The 13325-nt window shown below is 37.1% G+C and overlaps 1 protein-coding gene across 1 annotated transcript in view; it reads left to right on the top strand.

Annotated features, from left to right (window-relative positions):
• Positions 1-10927: 10927 nt before the first annotated feature.
• Positions 10928-13325, top strand: part of LOC133658846 (nuclear receptor ROR-alpha A-like) — a 157946-nt gene continuing 155548 nt past the window's right edge. The window contains exon 1 of the mRNA XM_062061300.1: positions 10928-11025. Coding sequence (XP_061917284.1) covers positions 10995-11025 — 31 coding nt within the window. The 5' untranslated portion in view covers positions 10928-10994. The remainder of the gene's footprint in view (positions 11026-13325) is intronic.

Raw genomic sequence — 13325 nt, 5'->3', positions numbered from 1 at the left:
ATTTCAGTTCTTATGTGTCTTGTACATGTTAAAGAATGGACAACAATAAAGCATCTTGAATCTTGATAAGTGCAAATAATGTCAGCATTAGAGGGGCCCTTTTACGTTGTGGCTGGTTACCTAACAGGATGATAAATGATGCATTCAGGGTGCCTTGTCAATACCAGGTGTTTGTAGTGTTTGCTGAACTGTCTCATAAAATAAATCGTTTCTTTCTCAATCGGTGCGTAATTGAACTCCACCGATTGGTATGCCACAAGCTTTTAGTGTTGTGTGTCCGTGTAAGTGCAGTTTGAAAAGCTTCTACGTGAGTGTTTAGCATCAGTTTGTTAACCTGCGGTCGTTTCCAGGAAGACTGAAAGACGAGTCAGTTTGAGAGGCGACCACAGATTGTGGCGACGCTCCAGTGTGTGTCTTTTGACTCATCGGGGGTGGGGGGGGGGGGGGAGAAGACGTGGCTTCAACGTCTTTGACATTGCTCTCAGAAGTTCACCGGGGCTTGATTATTTTCTCTCTCGGTTAGGCTTTATGAGACGCTGTCAGCCTGTGCATGATAATGTTCACTAGACACCGGGCAGTAGGAAAAGAGTGTTGACACAATGTGAGTTCAATCAAAGGTGATTCGTATAGCCCCTAAATCAGGAGTGTCTCAAAGGGTCTGCACAAGCCACAACGACGTCCCCGGCTCAGATCCCACATCAGGGCAAGACCAAAACTCAACCAATGGGATGACAATGAGAAACCTTGGAGGGGACCGCAGATGTGGGGAGTTAGAGACGTTATCAATAGAGCCTACATAATTTGGGAATGGCGCCATTACCGAAGGCCAGCAAGAGTCATCGTTGTGACGGCATTAAAGGCCTACTGAAAGCCACTACTAGCGACCACGCAGTCTGATAGTTTATATATCAATGATGAAATCTTAACATTGCAACACATGCCAATACGGCGGGTTAACTTATAAAGTGACATTTTAAATTTCCCGCTAAACTTCCGGTTGAAAAACGTCTATGTATGATGACGTATGCGCGTGACGTAGCCAGTGAAACAGGAGTATCGGTAGCCCATTGAATACAATACAAAAAAGCTCTGTTTTCATCTCAAAATTCCACAGTATTCTGGACTTCTGTGTTGGTGAATCTTTTGCAATTTGTTTAATGAACAATGGAGACTGCAAAGAAGAAAGTTGTAGGTGGGATCGGTGTATTAGCGGCTGGCTGTAGCAACACAACAAGGAGGACTTACTTGGATAGCAGACGCGCTAGCCAACGCTAGCCGCCAACCGCATCTGTGATCGGGTGAAGTCCTTCGTCGCGCCGTCGATCGCTGGAACGCAGGTGAGCACGGGTGTTGATGAGCAGATGAGGGTTGGCTGGCGTAGGTGGAGCGCTAATGTTTTATCATAGCTCTGTGAGGTCCGGTTGCTAAGTTGCTAAGTTAGCTTCAGCGTCGTTAGCAACAGCGTTGTTAAGCTTTGCCAGGCTGAGAATTATTAACCGTGTAGTTACATGTCCATGGTTTAATAGTATTGTTGATCTTCTGTCTATCCTTCGAGTCAGGGATTTATTTATTTTGTTTCTATTTGCATTTGAGCCAGATGCTATCACGTTAGCTCCGTAGCTAAAGAGCTTCGCCGATGTATTGTCGTGGAGATAAAAGTCACTGTGAATGTCCATTTCGCGTGCTCGACTCTCATTTTCAAGAGGATATAGTATCCGAGGTGGTTTAAAATACAAATCCGTGATCCACAATAGAAAAAGGAGAGAGTGTGGAATCCAATGAGCCAGCTTGTACCTAAGTTACGGTCAGATCGAAAAAAGATATGTCTTGCACTGCATTCTAGTCCGTCACTCTAACGTTCCTCATCCACGAATCTTTCATCCTCGCTCAAATTAATGGGGTAATCGTCGCTTTCTCGGTCCGAATCGCTCTAGCTGCGTTGAAAACAATAGGAAAATATGAGGAGGCGAACAACTGACTACGTCACGCTACTTCCGGTAGGGGCAAGGCTTTTTTTGATCAGAGACCAAAAGTTGCTAACTTTATTGTCGTTGTTCTCTACTAAATCCTTTCAGCCAAAATATGGCAATATCGCGAAATGATCAAGTATGACACATAGAATGGATCTGCTATCCCCGTTTAAATAATAAAAAAAAAAATTCAGTAGGCCTTTAATGTTGCAGCTGCTAAAGCAGTTATTATTATTAGCTTGTTGACAATGAGTCAGAACTTTGAATTTTATGAGGCAATGATCGGACATTACTTTAGTATACAGGAGTATCATAACTTTGGAGGTGGTGACACCCCTGACAAGCACTAGAGCAGTGGTTCTTAACCTTGTTGGAGGTACCGAACCCCACCATATGCGCATTCACCCAACCCTTCTTTAGTGAAAAATAAAATGATGTTTTTTTTTCAAATTGAAGACAAAGTTATATGTTTTTGGTAACACTTTAGTATGGGGAACCTATTCTAAGTAACAAAGACTTAATTTAGAGTTATTTGGTTAGGGTTAGAGGGTTAGGGCCAGGGTTAGAGGGTTAGGGTTATAATAAGGCCATGCCGAATAAAGCATTAATAAGTACTTAATAATGACTAGTTAAGAGCCAATATGTTACTAATTTGCATGTTAATAAGCAACTAATTAACGGTGAATATGTTCCCCATACTAAAGTGTTACCATGTTTTTTTACTGGTGCACAAAAGGAAGCGTGCATGAACATCACCTTGTTCAAACAACAAAACCAACACAGTGCATAAACTCACAACAAATTACACACCTGCAAACCAGTCAGCTGTTGCCGTATCCGTAATACGCCGATAGGGAGAAGCTTTTCTTTACACGATGAGTCGGGTGTGTTTCGACCTCCGCCGAACCCCTGAGCCCGACTCACCGAACCCCTGGGGTTCCATCGAACCCAGGTTAAGAACCACTGCACTAGATCTATCGTGTTACCGGTGCGATGCGTGGGTTCATTTTTTTATTTGTGTAAGACCACAGCTATCAGTTATAGTCTGAAGCGCCACGCACGGAGGGTCTGATGGGGTATTCATATGGATAGTAAAGTCCCCCATTATAATTATATTGTCGGCGTGCGTCACTAGATCAGCGACAAACTCTGAGAATTCACTGATAAAGTCAGATATGTATATATATATATATATATATATATATATATATATATATATATATATATTGTATATGTATATATGTATATATGTGTGTGTGTGTATATGTATGTACATATATATATATATATATATATATATATATATATGTATATATATATATATATATATATGTATATGTATATATATATGTGCGTATGTGTAAATGTATATATATATATATGTGTATATGTATGTTTGTGTGTGTATATATATATATATATATATATATATATATATATATATATATATATATATATATATATATATATATATATATATATATATATATATATATATATATATATATATATACCGGTCCGCACAAGAAATACAAAATTTTTAAAAATCAAAAAAATATATATATATACACTACCGTTCAAAAGTTTGGGGTCACATTGAAATATCCTTATTTTTGAAGGAAAAGCACTGTACTTTTCAATGAAGATAACTTTAAACTTGTCTTAACTTTAAAGAAATACACTCTATACATTGCTAATGTGGTAAATGTCTATTCTAGCTGCAAATGTCTGGTTTTTGGTGCAATATCTACATAGGTGTATAGAGGCCCATTTCCAGCAACTATCACTCCAGTGTTCTAATGGTACAACGTCTTTGCTCATTGACTCAGAAGGCTAATTGATGATTAGAAAACCCTTGTGCAATCATGTTCACACATCTGAAAACAGTTTAGCTCGTTACAGAAGCTACAAAACTGACCTTCCTTTGAGCAGATTGAGTTTCTGGAGCATCACATTTGTGGGGTCAATTCAACGCTCGAAATGGCCAGAAAAAGAGAACTTTCATCTGAAACTCGACAGTCTATTCTTGTTCTTAGAAATGAAGGCTATTCCACAAAATTGTTTGGGTGACCCCAAACTTTTGAACGGTAGTGTGTGTGTATATATATATATATATATATATATATATATATATATATATATATATATATATATATATATATATATATATATATATATATATATATATATATATATGTGTGTATATGTACATATATAATCTGTTTTATTGCAGATTAGACAAACTGCCTTCTCCTTACACTGAACAAAAAAAAAGTCATATGACCACTGATGTTTAAAAACTCTGCACAATTTTACGTTTCCCCGACGATTTGACTAAAAAAGCGATCCCTTTCTGCGCGCTCGCCTGACACTGCAAGCGTGATGACGACACGTTATCGGTGGTAAAATGCATCTTTCGACAATATGATTTGCCAGAGTGGCTAGGAGACCCCGAGAGTAACGAGCGGTGGAAAATGGATTGATGGACGGGCTAGAAAGGACAGATTGTCTCTCATAAAGATTGTGAACGATTGGCGGGATTCCAATTTTTAAAAAAAGTGCAGCTCCCCTTTAAAAGTGGAATAAATAACTATTCCCAACGTCTGTAACAATTGCATGGCTAATATGGCACGGTCTCCCGCCGGAAGCATCATCTCTCTCCTGCAAATATGCAGCGATGCAGTCGTGTTGCTAATGTCACACACGTCTAAAGAGAATGTCAAATGAGGCTCCACGATCTCCAAACGTGAAATATTCATGCTGTAAACAAATATTTTTTCTCCCCCCTCTTTTCCCCTTTTTAGTCCTCCCTCTTTTTTTTTTGTTTCTTGAAACATTGTAGCGTCTGAAAGCGACGCCGCTCGGCTGTTTGTCTTGAGACGATAGCAGAAGCAGCTTGTTCTGGGAAATGCCAAACTGCCACGTGGTTATTGGCCCGGGCTGGATGGCACTAAAACCAGAATATTGTATCAGAGCGAGGCAGCTGGCTCCCAGTCAGAACAGATTATCATATGAGGATGAGAGAAGAGCAGGGCGGGGGGGAACTCATCGCCTGGTCGCTGTGGGGCGGTGGGGGGATCATCCCATTTTTTTTTGCCGCTATCTCCCCCTCTTCACCTGTCAAAACTCTGTGGTGCAAGTCCTCTGAGAGGTCACGGGAAGAAGCTGTGGCCCCACACTTTTTATTTATTTTTATTTGTAGTGGCTGCTGGTGGCAGGAGCTCTGTGCTCATGTGTCGTCCTTTTGTGTTCCTGATGTTTCCCTCTTGCCTGCTCAGTGGCCTAGAGCAGTGGTCCCCAACCACCGGTGCCGGTCCGTACAAGAAATTTAAATAAATAAATAAAAATAAAAAAATGTCAAAAAAATTATTAAATCCACATAAAAAACACAAGATACACTTACAATTAGTGCACCAAGCCAAAAAAACGTCCCTCCCCCATTCACACTCATTCACACAAAAGGGTTGTTTCTTTCTGTTATTAATATTCTGGTTCCTACATTATATATCAATATATATCAATACAGTCTGCAAGGGATACAGTCCGTAAGCACACATGATTGTAATGTTTTACCACCCCCCCCCTCCCCCACCCCTAATAACAGAAAGAAACAACCCTTTTGTGCGAATGAGTGTAAACGGGGGAGGGAGGTTTTTTGGATTGGTGCACTAATTGTAAGTGTATCTTGTGTTTTTTGCTTTGATTAAATAAATAAAAATAAAAAATAAAATAAAATAAAAAATAAAAAAAATATAATATATATATATATATATATATATATATATATATATATATATATATATATATATATATATATATATATATATATATATATATATATATATATATATATATATATATATATATATATTAGGGCTGCAACAACTTTTTTTTTGATTGACTAATCGATTAAATCGATTAAAATCGATTATAAAAATAGTTGCCGATTAATTTAGTCATCGGTTCGTTGGATCTATGCTATGCGCATGCGCAGAGGCTTTTAAATTATTATTATTATTATTATTTTATTTTTTTATTTTATTTTAAATAAACCTTTATTTATAAACTGCAACATGTACAAACAGCTGAGCAACAATAATCAAAATAAGTATGGTGCCAGTATGCTGTTTTTTTTCAATAAAATACTGGAAAGGATAGAAATGTAGTTTGTCTCTTTTATCCGATTATTAATCGATTAATCGAAGTAATAATCGACAGATTAATCGATTATCAAATTAATCGTTAGTTGCAGCCCTAATATATATACACTACCGTTCAAAAGTTTGGGGTCACCCAAACAATTTTGTGGAATAGCCTTCATTTCTAAGAACAAGAATAGACTGTCGAGTTTCAGATGAAAGTTCTCTTTTTCTGGCCATTTTGAGCGTTTAATTGACCCCACAAATGTGATGCTCCAGAAACTCAATCTGCTCAAAGGAAGTAGCTTCTGTAACGAGCTGAACTGTTTTCAGATGTGTGAACATGATTGCACAAGGGTTTTCTAATCATCAATTAGCCTTCTGAGCCAATGAGCAAACACATTGTACCATTAGAACACTGGAGTGATAGTTGCTGGAAATGGGCCTTTATACACCTATGTAGATATTGCACCAAAAACCAGACATTTGCAGCTAGAATAGTCATTTACCACATTAGCAATGTATAGAGTGTATTTCTTTAAAGTTAAGACTAGTTTAAAGTTATCTTCATTGAAAAGTACAGTGCTTTTCCTTCAAAAATAAGGACATTTCAATGTGACCCCAAACTTTTGAACGGTAGTGTATATATATATATTTTTTTGATTTTTTAAAATTTTTTATTTCTTGTGCGGACCGGTACCAATCGATCCACGGACCGGTACCGGGCTTAGGCCCTGTTTACACTAAGCCGGACAAGGTTATCCAGGGTATATCCCACCTAACCTTATCCGTGTCCACACACAACAATGCCACCGTTTAAGACCCCCCCCCGCCCCCCCTCTGTCCGCCGGCGCAACGCGACCTAGTACGCATACGCGGAAAATGCACTTGTCATAGTCACCTCCAGTGTTGCTTTGTGTCCCCCGCGACCCCAAAATGGACAAGCGGTAGAAAATGGATATATATATATATACATATACATATACAGGGGCATCACTGGGGGGCTTAGCCCCCAGGAGATGCACAGGACTGGAGCGAACGTAGCGCACAAGCACAAAACTTCACAAACGGCTAACAAAGACTTAGAAATTATTCATTGTTATTATTATTATTTTTAAAAAATGCACGGGACGAAATGAAATGCTCCCCGGGATGATGGCTTTTAACCATTTTTTTTCTTCATTTTACATTTTATATTAAATGTCTTGGTTTTTCCTCCCTCTGAAAATCCTATGAAATGTTTAACAAGCCATCCTATAATAATACAACAGCTATTAATGTAACAATACAATAAAACAGATCTATTTAATTATGTTTTTTTCATTATTTTAACATTAGGCTAATGTATATTACTTTATATAGATTTTACAAGAGTGCTGTGGGCATTTTCTATATGAACAAGTCCAAGGACCGCAAGCAAGGTCGCAGAGAAAATGCGGACTGGATTTTGAGTGATGTGGGCATTTTCTATATGAACAAGTGGAATGGATTGGATACCGACACACTAAAGGGGCTGGCTACCTTAAAGTACCAATGATTGTCACACACACACTAAGTGTGGTGAAATGTGTCCTCTGCGTTTGACCCATCCCCTTGTTCACCCCCTGGGAGATGAGGGGAGCAGTGGGCAGCAGCGGTGCCGCGCCCGGGATTCATTTTTGGTGATTTACGCTATGAAGTGAGGGGAAACTGAGTGAATAATGACAGGTGATATGATTATTTATTTAAACTCATATTTGGGCCACTTTATAATGAATATGTCGGCATGTATTTGTACAAAAAATAAAATAAAATAAAAAAAAAATATATATATATATATATATATATATATATATATATATATATATATATATATATATATATATATATATATATATATATATATATATATATATATATATATAACACCAAATTATTTAGGGGGGCTTAAGAATATTTAAGCCCCCCTAAAATAGGCCTAACAACGCCAATGTGTATATATACACTACCGTTCAAAAGTTTGGGGTCACATTGAAATGTCCTTATTTTTGAAGGAAAAGCACTGTACTTTTCAATGAAGATAACTTTTAACTAGTCTTAACTTTAAAGAAATACACTCTATACATTGCTAACGTGGTAAATGACTATTCTAGCTGCAATTGTCTGGTTTTTGGTGCAATATCTACATAGGTGTATAGAGGCCCATTTCCAGCAACTATCACTCCAGTGTTCTAATGGTACAATGTGTTTGCTCATTGGCTCAGAAGGCTAATTGATGATTAGAAAACCCTTGTGCAATCATGTTCACACATCTGAAAACAGTTTAGCTCGTTACAGAAGCTACAAAACTGACCTTCCTTTGAGCAGATTGAGTTTCTGGAGCATCACATTTGTGGGGTCAATTAAACGCTCAAAATGGCCAGAAAAAGAGAACTTTCATCTGAAACTCGACAGTCTATTCTTGTTCTTAGAAATGAAGGCTATTCCACAAAATTGTTTGGGTGACCCCAAACTTTTGAACGGTAGTGTATATATATATATAGGGATGTCCGATAATGGTTTTTTGCCGATATCCGATATTCCGATATTGTCCAACTCTTTAATTACCGATACCGATATCAACCGATACCGATATCAACCGATATATGCAGTCGTGGAATTAACACATTATTATGCCTAATTTGGACAACCATGTATGTATGGTGAAGATAAGGTACTTTCTTAAAAAATAAAAATAAAATAATTTAACTAAATTAAAAACATTTTCTTGAATAAAAAAGAAAGTAATACAATATAAAAACAGTTACATAGAAACTAGTGATTAATGAAAATTAGTAAAATTAACTGTTAAAGGTTAGTACTATTAGTGGAGCAGCAGCACGCACAATCATGTGTGCTTACGGACTGTATCCCTTGCAGACTGTATTGATATATATTGATATATAATGTAGGAACCAGAATATTGATAACAGAAAGAAATGGGGGGAGGAATGTTTTTTGGGTTGGTGCACTAATTGTAAGTGTATCTTGTGTTTTTTATGTTGATTTAATAAAAAAAAAAATAAAAAAAACAACGATACAGATAATAAAAAAACTGATACCGATAATTTCCGATATTATCGGACATCCCTATATATATATATATATATATATATATATATATATATATATATATATATATCCACACAGAAAGATCCCGAGGCCGGGATTGAACTCACGACTACTCAGGACCTTCGTTTTGTGAGGCAGACGCGCTAATAACCCCTCTTCCACCGTGCTGCCTATATATATATATATATATATATATATATATATATATATATATATATATATATATATATGTATATATATATATATATGTATATATATATATATATATATATATATATATATATATATATATATATATATATATATATATATATATATATGTGTATGATATATATATATATATATATATATATATATATATATATATATATATATATATATATATATATATATATATACATATATATATATATATATATATATATATATATATATATATATATATATATATATATATATATGTAACCGGTGGTCTTTTCCTCTGCGTTGTGTGTCTTTAATGGAACACGACCGACACCATGGATCAGCTGCACTTTACTGACAATACAGAACATACAATTGTCGTCAATAACTTTGTTTCCATCGTCAAGTCCCTCTCCCGTTATCGTGGACAAAAGGGCGTACAACAGTGAAATAAACATACCTGACAATACAGAACATTCAATTGTCGTCAATAACTTTGTTTCCATCGTCAAGTCCCTACACAAATATAATACAGAAAAAGATAGTGAACTTAAATCCTTAACATGACAATGTTTCTGTCGTCGCATGCACGCCTACCTCTCCCGTTATCGTGGACAAAAGGGAAGTAGGAAGGCGTGTCCAACGCATATAAAAAGACAGGTGTCACAGTAATTATTGCAGTAGGAGGGACAACGAGACAATGGTTCCACATTGACAAAACATTGAACAATATCCAGGTATTTACATGTAACTTACACATTTTGTGTAATTATAACAATAATAAAGCATTATAAAATACATTATTTACAAGACATAATTGACCCTGTTACATATATGTATATATATATATATATATATATATATATATATATATATATATATATATATATATATATATATATATATATATATATATATATATATATATATATATATATATATATATATATACATAACTATATATATATACATAACTATATATATATATATATATATATATATATATATATATATATATATATATATATATATATATATATATATATATATATATATATATATATATATATATATATATATATATACCCAGCGGGCCTTTTGAATATCTCCCTAATTGTGAGGTCTCAAGGTTGGCAAGTACGCCCCACACTGATCACTCATCTTCAGACAGGAAAGAAGGGATAAGGGAGAAATTACACTTCCATCTCCTCTATTTTTTGCTTCTTCTTTTTTCCTCTTTGACATCGCCCCGCCAGGAGAACACAAAAAAACGCGCCGGCAAAGATAAGAAGACGCTTAGATTAGTCCCGCAATCAGCGAGGGGAGGGGCGGCCTGAGCTCCCAGCGCCCCTATTGGCTGCGCGCGGTGCCAATCAAAGACGAGGAGATGGGCGGGGGGGGAAGAGGACGGGCGGAGACTGGCCAGGGGGTGGGAGGAGCCAGGGGGCGGGGCGCTGACGTCACAGTCACATGGATGCTGGTGTGGTCTCACCGAGGCGGAGAGGCGGAGAGAGTATCTGTGCTGGCCAGCTGCTGCTGCTGAGACAGCGGCGGACGGAGGAGGGTTTTGCCGTGCGGGGTGATAGCTGCTCTCTTATGGACTCGAAGCTTAATGATGTATTTTGTGATTTCAGCTATGAAAGGTAAGCAGGGGCGCAGCAACAATGCATGCTTGTGCGGGGCGGGGATGCAAGGGGGGGGGGGGGGGGGGACCTTGCTGCCTTGCTGCCTTGCTGCCTTGCAGCCTTGCAGCCTTGAGTAACAAGTCGGGAAGTACAGCCTGGCTAGTCCTACTCTTTGCATATTCACCATGCATGCAAATGCTGTCATTTATAGAGATAAACTCAGCTGGTTTGATTGAACAACATTTCATTGTGTTTGCTGCAGAACTTTCCCATCATCATTTATCTTCATGACTTTTTTTTTTCTTTATTCTACATGCAGTGGGGGTACACTCAGTCCTTTATGCAACATTCATAGTCATCCCAGTCCGGAGGGGTGTTGAACGCCCCGGTCACAGTCTGTGATTCCTTGGGCCAGATAGAGGTGCATGTGCAATGATGGCGTGTGCAGACTGCTCCACTGACCTATTTTTTTGGAGGGTGGTGGTGGGGGGGTGTACATGTGTGGCCATGAGACCCGGCCTGGGTCCTCCTCCGTCTGCGTGATGCTGATCTAGGATGCCAAATCCCAACTCTGCCACCCCCTCCTTTTATACAGACATGGAAATGCACACAGTCATTTGCACAGACAGACAGTGAAAGTGCAGTCATACATAGAGTGCACACACACACACACACACACACACACACACACGCACGCGGTGTGCATATGAGCGTCGCACATTTGAATATTCCGTGTGTGCAGACAAATGTGAGCGCTCGCATGCAGACATATGTGCACACGCCATACAATCGCCTCCGATAACAAGCCAAGAACTGTCATTTTGCATTAAGTGTGAAACTAAATTCACAAAATAAGAACGTGGTTAGGCTTTATTTTATTTTATTTTTTTTGTATATGGAGATGGCAAGCGGGTGCTTGTTTTTTGTCTCTGTTATGGCAAAGTAGTCCCGTCGTATTGAGTATTGTGTTTAATAGATTTGACCTCTGACCGTTTTTTTTTTTAAATTGACATCCTAGCAGTAGCTGGGATGGAATTCATGAATTGCGTCTTCTGCGTGTCTGTTTGTGAGGAAAAAGTGCAACAATTTCTCTTTAATGATGCCAATATTAACCTTCATAACCCGCATTTCAAATAAAGTGCATAAGGAATTATGCACGTGACTTTTGCCATATCAATTATTTGTCTATTTACGCGTTTACTTACCATTTTTTCCTTGTTTTTAAATCGGCAGATTGTAAAGGTTCCTTATATAGTAGAGCATACCTTTTCAATCTGGCCCGCCGGACATTCCCAAATCATTTTTTTTATATCTTCAAGATGGAAAGTGTAGCCGACATTATGACGTGCAGTGATGTTTTCTAATGACCGTAAGTCTTGAACTATACAAAGTATTACAATGGTTGGAATCTGCGCTTTTGCATGATAAACTACTTACTATGGTAATCTAATTAGTTGCTATGGTCATCTAATTAGTTACTATGGTCATCTGAGTCACAGCAGCTCAGACGAGGCACCAAGCAGTGTGGGTGGGGAGCGTTTCCACAGAGTGTTTCCAGAGCCTGGAATGCGGGTGTCAAAAAGGAGATTTTTACACCAAAGTTCTAAAGCTTAGTGATGTATCAGATGTATCAGATTGTAGGTGGGGTTTTTTTTTTTACCCTTCACGTTCATATTTTGCTGTGTTAGTTGCATTTTTGTTGATTGTAAAATATTTAGATCAGGGGTCACCAACGCGGTGCCCGCGGGCACCAGGTAGCCCGTAAGGACCAGATGAGTAGCCCGCTGGCCTGTTCTCAAAAATAGCTCAAATAGCAGCACTTACCAGTGAGCTGCTTCTATTTTTTAAATTTTATGTATTTACTAGCAAACTGGTCTCGCTTTGCCCGACATTTTTAATTCTAAGAGAGACAAAACTCAAATAGAATTTGAAAATCCAAGAAAATATTTTAAAGACTTGGTCTTCACTTGTTTAAATAAATTCATACATTTTTTTACTTTGCTTCTTATAACTGTCAGAAAGACAATTTTAGAGAAAAAATACAACCTTAAAAATGATTTTAGGATTTTTAAACAAATATACCTTTTTACCTTTTAAATTCCTTCCTCTACTTTCCTGACAATTTAAATCAATGTTCAAGTAAAAAAAAAAGTTTTTTATTGTAAAGAATAATAAATACATTTTAATTTAATTCTTCATTTTAGCTTCTGTTTTTTCCACGAAGAATATTTGTGAAATATTTCTTCAAACTTATGATGATTAAAATTCCAAAAAAAAATTCTGGAAAATCTGTAGAATGAAATTTAAATCTTATTTCA

Source organism: Entelurus aequoreus, linkage group LG10 (assembly GCF_033978785.1).
Source record: "Entelurus aequoreus isolate RoL-2023_Sb linkage group LG10, RoL_Eaeq_v1.1, whole genome shotgun sequence".
Lineage (NCBI taxonomy): Eukaryota > Metazoa > Chordata > Actinopteri > Syngnathiformes > Syngnathidae > Entelurus > Entelurus aequoreus.
This window is presented reverse-complemented; position numbering and strand designations above follow the sequence as displayed.